This window comes from Somniosus microcephalus, chromosome 17, assembly GCF_052327205.1.
Source record: "Somniosus microcephalus isolate GS21.2 chromosome 17, FLI_Smic_1.0, whole genome shotgun sequence".
NCBI lineage: Eukaryota > Metazoa > Chordata > Chondrichthyes > Squaliformes > Somniosidae > Somniosus > Somniosus microcephalus.
The window spans coordinates 86740553-86757360 of record NC_141003.1 but is presented as its reverse complement, the minus strand read 5'-3'; the positions used below and the strand labels follow the sequence as shown (position 1 = coordinate 86757360).

The window sequence follows — 16808 nt, the reverse complement described above, 5'->3', positions numbered from 1 at the left end:
GGCTTCTGTAGTTTCAGTTTCCAGGTTGTCTCCATTCAGTAAAGACTTGTTATAATCAACTCCTGCAGTCCGTGTCTCAATTATACACGGACATAATACGATCCACATAAGGATAAATTAGGCCAGGTGACCAAAAGCTTGGTCAAAGAGGTAGGTTTTAAGGAGCATCTTAAAAGAGGAAAGAGAGACAGAGAGGTTTAGGGAGGGAATTCAGAGCTTAGGGCCCAGGCAGCTGAAGGCACGGCCACCAGAGATTGAGCGATTATAATCAGGGATGCTCAAGAGGGCAGAATTAGAGGAGTGCACATATCTCGGGGGGTTGTGGGGCTGGAGGAGATTACAGAGATAGGGAGGGGGCGAGGCCATGGAGGGATTTGAAAACAAGGATGAGAATTTTGAAATCGAGGCGCTGCTTAACCGGGAGCCAATGTAGGTCAGCGAGCACAGGGGAGATGGGTGAACGGGACTTGTTGCGAGTTAGGACACGAGCAGAGAAGTGATAGTGTAGAATTGCTTCAAAAGCTGCCTCTTGTTAGCTATTACGGTGATAGGTTACATCAGAAATTGTATCAAGAATTTGCGTGATTGCAAATTAGGCCTCGACAGGACAAGATACATAAGAACATAAGAAATAGGAGCAGGAGTAGGCCCTTCGAGCCTGCTCCACCATTCAATGAGATCATGGCTGATCTGCCTCAACTCCATTCACCGGCCCTATCGCCTTATCCCTCGATGCCCTTATTAGTCAGAAATCTATCGACTTCTGTTTTGAATATACCCAATGACTGAGCCTCCACAGCCCTCTGGGGTAGAGAATTCCAAAGATTCACCACCCTCTGTGTGAAGAAATTTCTTCTCATCTCAGTCCTGAATGGCCTACCCTTTATCCTGAGGCTGTGGCCCCTGGTTCTAGACTCCCCAGCCAAGGGAAACATTCTCCCAGCAGCCACCCTATCAAGCCGTGTAATAATTTTGGATGCTTCAATGAGATCCCCTCTCATTCTTCTGAATTCAAGAGAATACAGGCCTAGTTTACTCGATCTCTTCTCGTACGACAGTCCCGCCATCCCAGGAATCAATCTCGTGAACCTTCGTTGTACTCCCTCTATGGCAATTCAAATCCTTCCTTTGAAGATCGCTGCATTTCAGTACTTTAGCTTATGGGCTTGAAAAAGTGCATTTCTTGTGAGCCGGAATCCGGTGGCAGTGCATAGAGCAGCTCGGCCCGTTGTCTGAGGGGTCAGGCGCCCCGGAATACATTGTCTGGGGGAGTTGCAGCACCACGATTGAGATCAGCATGTGGTCCTGAGATGGATGGATAATGTAAATTCAAGTAGACTATTAGATTGGCCTACGAGTGTATAACTGAGGACATCGAGCAAAACCAACAAACGGTAAATGTTTCTCCACCCCGCTCACCCCCAGAGAATAGTGGATTTAAGGGACAGGCTTCCAGCAAATCGGTTGGTGATTAACTCCTCGAACAAAAACCTGAGTTTATCAGGTTGAGAATCAGACTAAAAGGTGAACGGGATAAATACAGACAGACAATCAGATATTCTCTTGGAATATAGTAAAAGAAACAAAGAAGGACTTGCATTTCTATAGCGCCTTTCATGACCACCGGACGTCCCAAAGCACTTTACAGCCAATGAAGTACTTTTTGGAGTGCAGTCACTGTTGTAATGTAGGAAACACGGCAGCCAATTTGCGCACAGCAAGCTCCCACAAACAGCAGTGTGATAATGATCAGATCATCTGTTTTTGTTATGTTGGTTGTCTGTGCTGTTGATGCCAAAGATAAACCTTCAGAGGAAAGTAAACAGGCCACAGCTTAATAATGGTGGTGTGAAGATGGTTAGATATTCTGGAGTTTTTCTTGATTACCTTTTGGGATCAGGGAATAATTTAGACTTCAATGTAGGGAGCATGATTAAAAAGTTTGCAGATGATACAAAAATTGGCCGTGTGGTTGATAGTGAGGAAGAAAGCTGCAGACTGCAGGAAGATATCAATGGACTGGTCTGGTGGGCAGAAAAGTGGCAAATTTAATTCAACCCAGAGAAATGCCATGGAATCTTTTATGTCCACCTGAGAGGGCAGACGGCCTTGGTTTAACATCTCATCCAAAAGATGGCACCAACAGTGCAGCACTCCCTCAGTACTGCCCCTCCGACAGTGCAGCGCTCCCTCAGTACTGCACTGGAGTGTCAGCCTGGATTTTTGTGCTCAAGTTTCTGGAGTGGGACTTGAACCCACAACCTTTTGACTCAGAGGCGAGAGTGCTGCCCACTGAGCCACAGATGACACGCAATGACATTGTCTCGGTGGAAGCATGTGTCTCGGACACAGGAGCAGCATGATGATGTCACCACACGCAGCCTCATCCATTTTACCAAACCACCTCTTTGTGACTTGAGTCAGCTCAGCTCTCGCTGATTAAAAGCTACTTTAGTGTGTTATATTCGTAATATCCGCATTTGCATTCTTTATCAGAATAAGGTGGTCAAGTTAGAACATAAGAACATAAGAAACAGGAGCAGGAGTTGGCCATGACCTTTGAGCCTGCTCTGCCATTAAATAAGATCATGGCTGATCTTCGACCTCAACTCCACTTTCCCGCCCGATCCCCATATCCCTTGATTCCCCTCGAGTCCAAAAATCTCTCGCTCTCAGCCTTGAATATACTCAGTGACTGAGCCTCCACAGCCCTCTGGGGAAGAGAATTCCCGGGATTCACCACCCTCTGAGTGAAGAAACTCCTCCTCATCTCAGCCCTATAGCTGTACTATGACTTGGGTCTTAATCATGCTTTTCCCACCACGTATTTCATTTTGATGCCGTGAGATTTTTAAAAAATGATGGTACCACTTTTTGGATGTTGCCCCCCGGCTCCCCCCTCCCCAACCCGCGGACTGCTTCCCAGGCTGAGATGTCCTCCTTTGCTGGGAGAACTGGACAGTCCAGCTGATACTCGCGTGCGTCGGCGATGCAGCTTCTGGTTTGGCTGGCATGAGGTAACGTGGCGGTGTAACCAGCTCTCATCTGGGGAAAGCCCAAGTGTAACTGTCAATGAGCAGTGTCATTTAAACATTACGGCGATTATATCGTGCTATCTATTTTATTGACTTTCCCACACTTTCCCTTTCTGTCTCTCTTGATTTTCCACATTGGGTTTAAATGGTTAGAAATAAGATCAGATTCAGCAATGACTCAGTGGGTAAGCGGAGCGGCTCATGTGGCACTAAGCCAAAGGGTCCCGGCTTCAATCCGGTTTGTGTGCTGTGTAAGCAGCTCTCACTCGGATGATAGTGGGGTGCCCTGCAATTGTCCTTAGCGCCCGAGGGCTGGGGAGGACAATAACCCAGTCATTAGTCTCCATTCCTCATCAATATTCCTGAGGATGCCGAGAAACTCCAGGATGATTTGGACAGGTTGGGTGATTGAGCAGAAACATGGCAAATGCAGTATAACGTGGATAAGTGCGAGGTTATCCACTTCGGTGGCAAAAACAGGAAGACAGATTATTATCTGAACGGCAATAGATTGGGAAAAGGGGAAGTGCAACGAAACCTGGGTGTCCTTGTGCACCAGTCGCTGAAGGTAAGCATGCAGGTGCAGCAGGCGGTTAAGAAGGCAAATGGTATGTTGGCCTTCATAGTGAGGATTCGAGTACAGGAGCAAGGGTGTCTTGCTGCAGTTGTACAAGGCCTTGGTGAGACCATACCTTGAGTATTGTGTGCAGTTTTGGTCGCCTTATCTGAGTAAGGATGTTCTTGCCATGGAGGGAGTGCAGCGAAGATTCACCAGACTGATATCTGGGATGGCAGGAATGACGTATGAGGAGAGATTGGGTCGATTGGGCTTATATTCGCTGGAGTTTAGAAGAATGAGAGGGGATCTCATTGAAACTTATAAAATTCTAACAGGACTAGACAGACTAGATGCAGGATGTTCCCGATGGCGGGGGAGTCCAGAATCAGGGGTCACAGTCTAAGGATAAGCGGTAAGCCATTTAGGACAGAGATGAGGAGGAATTTCTTCACCCAGAGAGTGGTGAACCTGTGGAATTCTCTACCACAGAAGACAGTTGAGGCTAATTCATTAAATATATTCAAGAAGGAGTTAGATATATTTCTTAAGGCTAAAGGGATCAAGGGATATGGGGAGAAAGCAGGGACAGGGTACTGAATTTGGATGATCAGTTATGATCTCATTGAATGGCGGAGCAGGCTCGAGGGGCCGAATGGCCTACTCCTATCTTCTATATTTCTATGTTTCTAATATCCAGTGACCCCTGCAGGAAGGTTAGGGAGGACAGGATCAGGCTCAGAAGCCATGTGCTTCATTATTTTTTATTCGTTCATGGGATGTGGGCGTCGCTGGCAAGGCCAGCATTTATTGCCCATCCCTAATTGCCCTTGAGAAGGTGGTGGTGAGCCGCCTTCTTGAACCACTGCAGTCCGTGTGGTGAAGGTGCTCCTACAGTGCTGTTAGGGAGGGAGTTCCAGGATTTTGACCCAGCGACGATGAAGGATCGGCCAATATATTTCCAAGTCAGGATGGTGTGTGACTTGGAGGGGAACTTGGAGGTGGTGGTGTTCCCGTGCGCCTGCTGCCCTTGTCCTTGTAGGTGGAAGAGGTCGCGGGTTTGGGAGGTGCTGCCGAAGAAGCCTTGGCGAGTTGCTGCAGTGCATCTTGTAGATGGTCCACACTGCAGCCACGGTGCGCCGGTGGTGGAGGGAGTGAATGTTTAAGGTGGTGGATGGTCGAAAGCTTGCCTACACTCAGCAAACTTGTATGAGGCACATCCCCGATTTCCATCGCTCCACCATTGGCGGCCGTGCCTTCAGCTGCCTTGGTCCTAAGCCCTGGAACCCCCTCCCTAAACCCCTTCGCCTCTCTACCTCTCGTCCTTTAACAACCTTCTGACGCAGGGGCGAGAGTGCTACCAACTGAGCCATGGTGACACTTCAAATTAACAGAAATTCATTCAAGATTTCAGTCCCAATCTGTGTATCCGTTCTTTCCCTTATCGCCCCTCTCTTTTTGGCGAGATTTTATGCTGTTTAAAAATAATTCTGTTTGCAAATAGCAGCTAACCTTTTGACTCTTTTTTCCTTGCAAATAAATGGAAAATATTTGTGAGCTGACATCTGTAACTGGGAAGAACATCTGGAAATAGGCTTCCAGCCTGAAGTCGCTGACAGTTTGGGAAAAAACCCTACGACAGTCTAATCCACGCAGTTTGAACAACTTTCAGGGCAGGAGGTCAGACTGTTTGTTTATATCGCAGGACCTTGTGGCTTCAGAATTGCTAGAAAAATGAGAGACTTTTAAAAAAAAAACAGAGACACAGATCTAGCGGCTCAGGCTGTTCAGCACGAGTAGTTAATCTTCAGGTCAGTTCGCTGCACAGTTTCCCATGAGTGTAAATGACAGCGGTATGTAAATGCAAACCGTAAGCATTCTGTCAAAGTTGAAGTAAAACTCGTGAGATTAGAGTTTCCATTTAGTGTAATGTTTGATTGGGTCTGAAGTATGAATGGAGGTTGTACTGGAAAACAACTATTGTAAAACACACTTTAGTTACTCCCCATCTTAGTTGACTCGACGGGGGTAATTTTTACTTTGGGTGTAAAACGGGGGATATCGATTCAATATAGAATCATAGAAATTTACAGCACAGAAGGAGGCCATTCGGCCCATCGTGTCTGTGCCGGCCGACAAAGAGCTCTCCAGCCTAATCCCACTTTCCAGCTCTTGGTCCGTAGCCCTGTGGGTTACGGCACTTCAAGTGCGTATCCAAGTACTTTTTAAATGTGATGAGGGTTTCTGCCTCTACCACCCTTTCAGGCAGTGAGTTCCAGACCCCCACCACCCTCTGGGTGAAGAAAGTTCTCCTCAACTCCCCTCTAATCCTTCTACCAATTACTTTAAATCTATGCCCCCTGGTTATTGACCTCTCTGCTAAGGGAAATAGGTCCTTCCTATCCACTCTATCTGGGCCCCTCATAATTTAATACACCTCAATTAAATCTCCCCTCAGCCTCCTCTGTTCCAAAGAAAACAACCCCAGCCTATTCAATCTTTCCTCATAGCTAAAATTCTCCAGTCCTGACAGCATCCTGGTAAATCTCCTCTAGTGTAATCACATCTTTCCTGTCATTAATTCCATTGACTTCAAAATGGCGAGGGACCTATAATGGGCGGCTGAATCCATATCGCCTGTTTTGTGGCCAAATTACCCCCTACATGAACCTCATACCAAATGATGGACAATAAAGCTGACATATTTCACATGAAATTAGTGGTGTTCTGTCCTGTTCTAGTCCCTTCCTGAAAAGTAAGAATGATGTTGAAGCCTCTTGGCACTGATTGATAATGGGGTTCAGTTCCTCTGGGTGCCTGCCGCCCTCTGGAAGCTCGGTTGAGTGTTCCTTCTTCACATGTGAGCGTGTTCGGTCACCGTGAGCAGGCTGTTCCACCATTGAGGATTAAAAAGAAAGACTTGCATTTCTATAGCGCCTTTCATGACGTCCCAAAGTGCTTTACAGCCAATGCTTTTGAAGTGTAGTCACTGTTGTAATGTAGGAAACGCGACAGCCAATTTGCGCACAGCAAGCTCCCAGAAACAGCAATGTGATAATGACCAGATAATCTGTTTCAGTGATGTTGGTTGAGGGATAAATATTGGCCCCAGGACACCGGGGAGAACTCCCCTGCTTTTCTTCAAAATGGTGCCACGGGATCTTTTACATCCACCCAAGAGAGCAGACGGGGCCTCGGTTTAACATCCCATCCAAAAGACGGCACCTCTGACAGTGTGGCACTCCCTCAGCACTGCATTAGAGTGTCAGCCTAGATTTTTGTGCTCAAGTCTCTGGAGTGGGACTTAAACTCACAACCTTCTGACTCAGAGGCGAGTGTGCTGCCCACTGAGCCAATCGTGTCATCGTCTGACAGCAGCATAGATGCAGTTTCCATCAGGAGAAAGATCCTTGGCTGATTGCTTCCTTTCCTGGCCCTGGAGCACTGAGACCTGGTGCAGTCCAACTTCTGGTCGCCATATTATAAAAAGGATATCAAGGCACAGCAAAGGTACGGAAAAGATTTCGAAGAATGATACCAGAACTGTGAGGGTATACATATCAGGAAAGGATGAACAGGCTGGGTCTCTTTTCTCTTGAAAAAAGAAGGCTGAGGGGTGACCTAATAGAGGTCTTTAAAATTATGAAAGGTTTTGATAGAGTGGAGAGAGCGATTGTGGGCTAGATTTTCATTGAGGAGTCAGGTAGGAGGCGGGACTACAACTTTTGGGGTTGTAGTCCCACTTCTATCGAGTTCTAGCCAACCCACGTGATTTTGACTTGATTGACCTTGTTGAGCCCGTCAATTAAGGGCCACCCAGCAACAGGTGACGTCACAGATTGAAATGTCATCTGTCAAGACCTTTTGACAGATGAAATATCAGCGTTTCACAGCTGTTTGAAGCTGTCAAACACTGACAATCTGTACTCTAAGTTAATTCCTTCCTCTCAGGCTGATTTAGAGATCTCTCCGGAACAGAAAGCTGAATGCTGCAGATTTTGACAGCTCGCGGCCATTCTGCTTTCTGTGTCGTGAGATGAGGGACTCCCGAGATCTGAAGGAAGGAAGGCTGTAAAGGTTAGTAGAACTTCTTTAAACACTTTACACACACCAAACACACTTACCTCTGCACTCATGCACCCATCACTCACCTGAACACCGGACATCTCGACCCCTCCAAGCCCTTCAGCCCGACGGTCCGCCTCGCTAACTTGGCGTGGTTTGGAGCCGTCAGGAATCCCACATTTCAACAATAAAAATAGGGATTAGGCTAAAAACTGCCTGTTAACTACCTGTTAACAGGCAGTTAATTGGCACTAATCCCCTTCCCGCCTCGGGGAGGCGGGTCCCAGCGCGGGGCGGGTACCTGCATCCTTTTGAAACTGGCATGGAGGTGGGTTGCGGGCGGGATGGGTTCGGGACCCCCGATTTGGGGATTTTAACCCCCCACACGCCTCCAACCCTGCCTCCACGGCCCAATGAAAATCCAGCCCAACGTTTCCACTTGTGGGGAAGAGCAAAACTAGAGGCCATCAATATAAGATAGTCACCAAGAAATCCAATAGGGAATTCAGGAGAAACTTCTTTACCCAGAGGGTGGTGAGAATGTGGAACTCGCTGCCACAGGGAGTGGTTGAAGCGAATAGTATCGATGCATTTAAGGGGAGGCTGGACAAGCATATGAGGGAGAAGGGAATAGAGGGTTACGCTGATAGTTAGATGAGGAAAGACGGGAGGAGGCTCGAGTGGAGCATAAACGCCGGCATGGACTGGTTGGACCGAATGGCCTGTTTCTGTGTCGTATATCCCATGCAATCCTCTGTCAAAAGTTCAGATCACCGAACTCGGAACAGAACAGCGATGGAGCCAAAGGTCTTTGCGGATCGATGTGGCTGACTACCAGACGGGACAGTGCATATCCCAAGTGAGCCTTCAGTAAATGTTTAGAGTCCCTGATTCGCATCAGCTGCACTCTTGCAGCACACAAAATTCATGCTTTTAAAATTAGATGGTCCCTTGCCCTCAGATATTGATATTTTAAAAAAAAATTTAATTAGGATTACGCGCCCTCAATTCTGCCTTTCACCGCCGTTCTCCAGAGTTACATGCAGGGGCTTCAAAATAAATAGGTGACCTTTTCAGAATATTAGCCATTTCATCAACGCCAGCGTCCCCAGGGGGCTTAGTGGATGCATTCATCATCAGAACAAAGATTTCCTCTTTGCGCTAGAATTGGTATGACTGACATCCACACCCCTGGGCCAAGGAGGAGAAATATCAGCCCAGGCCCCTCACCCCTTGCTGGGGAAAGTACCTGCTTGTGGTCACCGGGCGGGGATTAAAAAAAAAATCAGCTTCATTTGCGATGCCTTCTGAGGTCGAATAGCCTGCGCACAATCACCGACTGGAGTCGCACGTGAAAAAAAAATGTCCCCTCTGGTCAGGACGGCGACATCTGTGCAAGCGAGTCCCCCCACCCCGCCCCCGCCAGCATCCCTCTGAAGCAAGGAGAAGCACTGAAAACTATTTTAGTGTTAACGAGTTGTGCGCGCGTCGTGTTGCTCGTTCAATCAACTCTTTGGAGAAAAAAAAAATTAGCGAATGAAAAACAAACCATTAGTTTTCTGGGGGGGGGGGGGTTTCCCTTTGAGTTACAGCAAGAAATGATCAGTAAAACCGCAATTTCATTTTGCTCATTTGACACACTTGAGTGAACTCTGAATGGAAATGTCACGGCTCCTGTTTTCATATGATCGGGAGTAAGAAGTGTCAAAAATTGCAGCGCCGGGCAGATCTACTTGTGTTTTTTAAAAATTATTTGTAATTATTATTTCCAACAAAAAAAAAGCCACTGGCTGGCAGAATTCATTCTGCGGGTGTGTTCACCGCACGCACCCACACAAAAGGCTCTGTCAGCCACAGTCAGCCATTAACACCTCCTGCAACGGATTTGCCCGTTGCCTCAGCAAGGGCTGGATGATTGGCGCCTTCCCTTGGCTTTTGCCGCAAAGAGTCAATCGCATGCAGCAAAATACAAAAAACCAATAACGCGCTGACATTTTCCGATTACTGGCGTTCGAATCACCTGTATTAGTATTAGCGGCTTCGAAAACACTCCTCCCCAAGGCGAATAAATACACCAGGAATGATTCTGGCCCCCTGTATTCTCCGGTGCCGACGAGGCGCGCACGCGCCCGTGAGTGCCGCGCAAGTTCCGGGTTTAGGAATGCGAAGCGCGTGCGCGATAACCCGGAACTTGCGATCTGTCGAGAATCTTCTTGACAGATCACAGCCATCCCCGGGAAAAGGGCCTCCGCGGGCGGAGAGTAGCGCTGTTCGCCCGGCGAATGCCCGTGATATTCTGACGCCTGGTAAAAGCAGGTGTAGGGCCTGCTTTTACCAGTGTAAGAGTTTAAAATAACATTTTTATCAATAATTCATACATTTAAAAACCTGTGAAATAAGTTAAGTTTATTTTTAGCCCCTTTAAAACATTTAAATTTATTTTTCAAAAAACTTAATTTTTGTTTTAAATATTTAATTAAATGGCATTTTAATTAATTTTAAATATGTGATGATTTATTTATTTACTGTCTAGGTGTATTTTTGGGGTGTTCCCATTCATGCTCACGGGGTTTCTGTACATACGGAATCTCCATAAGTATGAATGGGGATTCCCTTCTGTCATTGGTTGGGCCGGCCCACGTGATCCCAGGGGCGCTTGCGATCCGCCTGAACCCCCGGATACGCGGGGCCTCTACACGCGGGTACCCGGAGAGGGCCAGGACCGTGAGGCTCCGCACCTCCCGCACCACCAGGTAGGCGGGTATTTTATTTGCGGATCGGAGGCGTTTCCCCGCGGGAAGCCTCTGACCGCAAACTCAGGGCCTGTGGTATTAGTTGCTAATCATTCATGGTTTAACACAAAAACTAAGAAGTCTTCAGTAAGCAATGCACAGACTGTGTGCAATATTAAAGATATATGTTCTCTGGGATACAACAGTTTGACAATTTACTGTGATTTTAAAACCAGAGAATACAGGCTGGTTCAAAGAAAAAAAGAAAGACTTGCATTTCTATAGCGCCTTTCACAACCTCAGGACGTCCCAAAGCGCTTCACAGCCAATGAAGTACTTTTTGAAGTGTGGTCACTGGTGTAATGTAGGAAACGCAGCACCAATTTGCACACAGCAAGCTCCCACAAACAGCAATGTGATAATGACCAGATAACCTGTTTTAGTGAATGTTGATTGAGGGATAAATTTTGGCCCCAGGACACCGGGGATAACTCCCCTGCTCTTCTTTGAATAGTGACATAAGATTTTCTTTTTTAAATGTTCACGGGATGTGGGCGATGCTGGCAAGGCCAGCATTTATTGCCCATCCCAACTTGCTCTTGAGTGGCTTGCTAGGCCAATTCAGAGAGGTAATTAAGAGTTAACCACATTGCTGTGGGTCTGGAGTCACATATAGGCCAGACCGAGTGAGGGCGGCAGATTTCCTTCCCTAAAGGACATTAGTGAACCAGATGAGTTTTTACGACAAATCCGATAGTTTCATGGTCACCATTACTGATACTGGCTTTTTATACCAAATTTATTAGTTAACTTAATTTAAATTTTGCGTCCACTTGAGAGAGCAGAGAGGACCGCGGTTTAATGTTTCAGCCGAAAGACGGCACCTCTGACAGTGCCGCACTCCCTTAGCACTGCACTGGAGTGTCAGCCTAGATTTTTGTGCTCAAGTCTCGTGGAGTGGGACTTGAAGGCACAACCTTCTGACTCAGAGGCAAGAGTGCGGCCCACTGAGCCACGGCTGACAGATTGGCCTAGAAATTCAGTATAGCCACGTTTGGGGCGCTACAGCCGGGCGTTCGCTAAATTTTGCGACCGGTGCAACTTAGCACCACCTTCATCGATATTCAGTTGCATCGCCCCAAGAGGTTGCTGCTGTGCTAAAGCAGGCGATGCACGACTATCATTAGGCGCTAAGCCGGCGATCCGGGGCGCTAACACCGAGGGCGGGCGCAGCGCAGGTGCGGCAATTTGCTCAATGAAGGCAGACACGCTGGCGCCGGTCAGCTCTTAAAGGGGAAGGGTCGACTTGTTTGGCTGCCATGCCCTGCACACTGCAGCCCTGAAGCAAGGCCTGACCATTGCTGGTTCATCAGTTCTACGCCCTGGACCATGGGGAAGCCCGCTATTCTTCCAAATCCCATTGCACGCTCTTGCTGCTTGTCCAGGGTCATGGGGAAGGAGATGCACTGACGTCTCCTTCTGAAAAGGGCATTGTTCACCTGGCGGATGCAGCAATGTACCGCGAACTGGGAGATGTTGGCAATGTCCCCAGTAGCGGATTGGAAGGAGCCGGAGGCATAGAAGTTGAGAGCCACCATCACCTTCACTGCCACCGACAGAGACGTCCTGCTCCTCAGCTGTGGCTGCAGATCTCTGCGAGGCAGGTGGCAGATCTCTGTGACCACCTCCCTTCTGAATCGCAGCCTCCGAACACACTGCTCCTCAGACATGTTCAGATATGAGAACTGCTGGCGGTATACCCTGGGTGGGTAAGACCTCCTGTACCGACACCTTTTGGCCCTTCTCCGTCTGGCCATGACTGGCACACTCTCACGGCGTCGCTGATCCCTTTGAATGCAATGCAGAAAGCCAACGTTTCCACCCATTGCAGCCCCCATTATATATGGCGACTCAAGGCTATGGCACTGAAAGTTAAATCCAAGTGCAAAGCTCTGGCCTGAAGCCAGAAGTACCTGTGCGAGCGCTGAGTCAAAGCAGAAAGCTCTCTCCCTTTGTCTCTCTCCAAATATCTCTCTCTCACACAGAAGGATTGGCACAAAATGGCTGCCACTTATAATGCAGGAGGAGTCCCCTTTAAATAGCGCCCCCCGCGCCCCACAGCGACTGGGAACCGTTCCCCTTTACCAGTCGCTGGGGGTGCCAGGCGCAAAATAGGCCGGCGCCACTGAATTTCCGGTTCAGGGCACACAAAGGGCGTTGCACCATGAAATGACATCAGGATCTGTGCGCGCAGCTGAGCATGTGCAAAGGTTTTGCGCCGGCGCTAAATCTTAACTGAATTTCGCGAGAGGCACAGATTGCACCGCGCCCGGGCGCTAGCCGCTTCGCGCCCCACTTCTCGCCCTCTTAAGGCGCTAGCGGCTGGCGCTAACAACTGAATTTCTAGGCCATTAGCTTTAGTTTGATGTGAAAATGTAAATCAGTTCTTCATCTTTGTTTAGGTCTGCCTGTAACAAGTGAAGATGGATGAAACGGATGGTCTAGATCAGAGGTTCCCAGCAGCCCGCGTCCCCCCCCACCAGCACACAGGATTCATGGAATCCTAGAAATTTACAGCTCAGAAGGAGGCCATTCGGTCCATCGTGTCTGTGCCAGCCTAATCCCACTTTCCAGCTCTTGGTCCGAAGCCCTGCAGGTTACGGCACTTCAAGTGCCTATCCAAGTACTTTTTAAATGTGATGAGGGTTTCTGCCTCTCCCACCCTTTCAGGCAGTGAGTTCCAGACCCCCACCACCCTCTGGGGGAAAAAATTTCCCCTCAAATCCCCTCTAAACCTCCGACCAATTACTTTAAATCTATGCCCCCTGGTTATAGAAACATAGAAGATAGGAGCAGGAGTAGGCCATTCGGACCCTCGAGCCTGCTCCGCCATTCAATGAGATCATGGCTGATCATCCAAATTCAGTACCCTGTCCCTGCCTTCTTCCCATATCCCTTGATCCCTTTAGCCTTAAGAAATATATCCAACTCCTTCTTGAATATATTTAATGAATTGGCCTCAACTGCCTTCTGTGGTAGAGAATTCCAGAGGTTATTGACCTCTCTGCTAAGGGAAATAGGTCCTTCCTATCCACTCTATCTAGGCCCCTCATAATTTTGTACACCTCAATAAGGTCTCCCCTCAGCCTCCTCTGTTCCAAAGAAAACAATACTATTTTATCGTCTTAATGCCCAGGCATTGTAGAACATGGACGGTGATTGGCGGCTCCTCATCGCCTCTGTGTCTGTGTTCTCAGTGCTGCATCCTGAAGTAAATGAACTGCTTTATACAACAAATTCCCGCAGAGTTTCAAAGCTTTGACTGTTTATAAAATGCAATAAGCAAATAAGTAAAATATTTTCTAAATAAAATCCACCGTTAGAGAATTTCTCCCACGTACCCCCCTCCCAGAGATGTCTCGCGTAACCCCAGGGGTGCGCCTACCAGAATTTGGGAACCCCCTGGTCCAGATTGAACTTCTGGTTATCTTAAGTATGTGGTCAATGGCGGTGATAAGATATGGATTCCATGTAAAATCTCATGGTCGATATTTCAGGGACTGTCAAAGCTCGAGGTGATTGGCCTGCAGTTTCCCTTCTCAACAGGAAGGGAATGATTACAGAATGCAACTCAGAAGGAATTAGCTCCGCCAATAGAGCTGTAATGTGATAACTGTGGCAACAATATGTCAGTTTATGATTATGTTATAAAGTTATTGTTCTCGGATACAAATTGACAACCAGCTTAAAGTCTGCAATCGCTGCCCTGCCTGTGTAGTTTTATTGGTGCTCTGTACGTACAGTACTTGGCACCATTGGCCCTGAATAGAGAAATGGAATGTCATGGGAATGTTGGCAGTAGAACAACGTCGAGAGTTAATTTTTCCTGGGACAGAATTCTGGCAGCCAAACAATCCAGCTGAAGTTCTGAGCGCTCCTTTTATGTGTGTCGCTCTACTATTGGAAAAAAAAGAGTGGATACTGGGAGTAGCCTTTTTCTTTTCCTGAGATCCTTGCATGAAGACACTTGATAATCTGCATAGGTTGCTGAACCTCGTCTCTGAAGTAGATCTGGGTTCGGTACTGCTCTGGCTACCAGAAGAATTCTCCGAGGAACACTTCTCATGGGAAAGAAGAGAAGTTGACGTTGGCTTCAGACGCTGAGAGAAACAAAAAAAAAAATCTGAGTGTCATTTTCGATTTACTGTATTGACAGAAGAGCAACACTCAGGAGAATCGGCTTGAACCGAACGAGGTTTCAGTTACAGATGCAATGGCTACGGTACTGTTTACTTTCGAAGACTTGCTGTATAACTGGGACAGCCTGGTGTGGAACCTGACTGCCCGCGCTCTCAGGAACTGGCGTTTTGGTAATCTCCGCGCCATACAGCTGCTCCTCAGACCATGGTGCGTCTCCCGGGGCGTTTATCAGGTGGGGAAAGTTCAGTTGTTACCAGAAGTGTGTTGGCTGGTTGTGCTTCCAGGGTCAAGACTGCATTTCTAACACAGTGCAGCTTCTGCGAAGCACGTCCAAGTATTCGTTTGGTGAAAGGGTGAGTTTTAACAGTTTAAAAAATGTATCTTGCTTTATAACCAGAGGGCTGCGTTATTTCATGAGTTCATCGTTCCTAGAAGTCCAATCGTGCTCTGATTTTTGCTTTATGGCATTGAAGTTAATTTGCACCCAAATTTAAGCGATTTCTTGCATGTAAATAAACTCTTCACGTCATCTACATATTTCAATTTAAAGACAGATGGCCAACAATTGCAAGATGTGCAAGATAAATCAAGTCATTTCAGTAAGCCGGCAATCTGGAATTCAACGTTGGGGGGAGGGGGACCCATCGTGACTGTCCGCAGTGAGTAGGAGTGCTGTGGATCTGCTCTTCCTGGATCCCCATCCATTTCGTTAAAAAAATTACTGAAACTCACCTATACGAGATCCATATTTACTTCTATAGTCCAACAAGAGAAGGTTTCACTTTGCGTTTCCAGCTCAAAGATGTTAGCAAGCCGTAGTGATCCGGGGTCAAGTGGGCAGTGAAGCCGGTTTCTGCGTCGCGCCCACACCAAGCGGAGCGGAACAGGCCCCGGCCCAGCACCTGCTCCCATCCCCCGGACACCAGTCAGACCCCTCATTTACATACACATTTATTTATATTTAAAACGCCTGTTTTAGGTGGCCATCATGGACTTCCTGAAGAATCGTCCAACCCAATCCCGCATCGGATGTCTTTCAGGTGTCCATTGGGGCACCGGACGTTGGTCCCTGAAATTGGGCCTCACAGCACCCGTTTCACACCCATAAAACAAGCACAACGAGGGCCACTTTCTACCCCCCTAGTATCGGTCTGGGTTCTGCTGTATTTGAAATATCTTAATGTGTCTCAATATATCCATTGCACAAAGCACAGGGGCCTGGGCTGAGGTTATCCTGTGCGTATCTAGAAGTATTATTGACAAATTGAATTGCCATGCACCATACAATGGGAGGGTCAGGAGAGTGACACCGGTTGCTGTGTCCTCTGCAGTGTCCTCCTTGTCGGGGAAGTGCATTGTCTTTCCCAATTGAGAGAGAGAGAGAGAGATTACCTGTTGCCGTCAGTTTCCAATAGACATGGAATGCCTATAAAGTGCCGGCACTGATTCCATTTAATTCCCAAACACCCAGGAGATAGTGTGCTACAGAAGTATTAATATACCAGTACACTGTCCACTTACCCCGGATTAGTACCGTTTGTTGATATCTTTCAAATGCAAACACAAAGTGAAACCTCCTCTCATTATAATATAGGAGTAAATATGGATCTTATCTGTTGGTGTCGAACCTGTATATTCCGCAGGATTAAAACAGCTTTGTTCAGATCTTAACCTTTCACTTCATTCCGCATTTACTTAATTTTAAAGTAAATTTTTCTGCTTATCAAGATGACAAATGCGGGTGTCGGTGAACTGGAATAGTGCTTTCCATTGTGGCCAGCCACCAACACTGTCAAATACTGCCGCGTCAGGTGTTTAGCCGTGGCTCAGTGGGCAGCACTCTCTCTCGCCTCTGAGTCAGAAGGTTGTGGGTTCAAGTCCCACTCCAGGGACTTGATGCACCAAAACCTAGGCTGACACTCCAGTGCAGTGCCGAGGGAGTGCTGCACTGTCGGAGGTGCCGTCTTTCGGATGAGATGTTAAACTGAGGCCCCGTCTGCTCTCGCAGGTGGATGTAAAAGATCCCACGGCACTATTCCGAAGAAGAGCAGGGGAGTTCTCCCCAGTGTCCTGGGGCCAATATTTATCCCTCAATCAACATCACTAAAACAGATTATCTGGTCATTATCACATTGCTGTTTCTGGGAGCTTGCTGTGCGCAAATTGGCTGCCGCGTTTCCTACATTACAACAGTGACTACACTTCAAATAGTACTTCATT

General features: G+C 47.6%; 1 protein-coding gene across 8 annotated transcripts in view; it reads left to right on the top strand.

Annotated features, from left to right (window-relative positions):
• frmd4a (FERM domain containing 4A) overlaps positions 1 to 16808 on the top strand; it is an 894188-nt gene that overhangs the window by 509187 nt on the left and 368193 nt on the right. The window contains exon 1 of one of the 8 annotated variants that reach the window (XM_086010815.1): positions 14116 to 14820. The exons of the other annotated variants lie outside the window; for them this stretch is intronic. Within the exon in view, the coding sequence (XP_085866941.1) occupies positions 14662 to 14820 (159 nt within the window). The 5' untranslated portion in view covers positions 14116 to 14661. Of the gene's footprint in view, positions 1 to 14115; positions 14821 to 16808 lie in introns of those variants that run through there. 8 annotated transcript variants of the gene reach the window in all.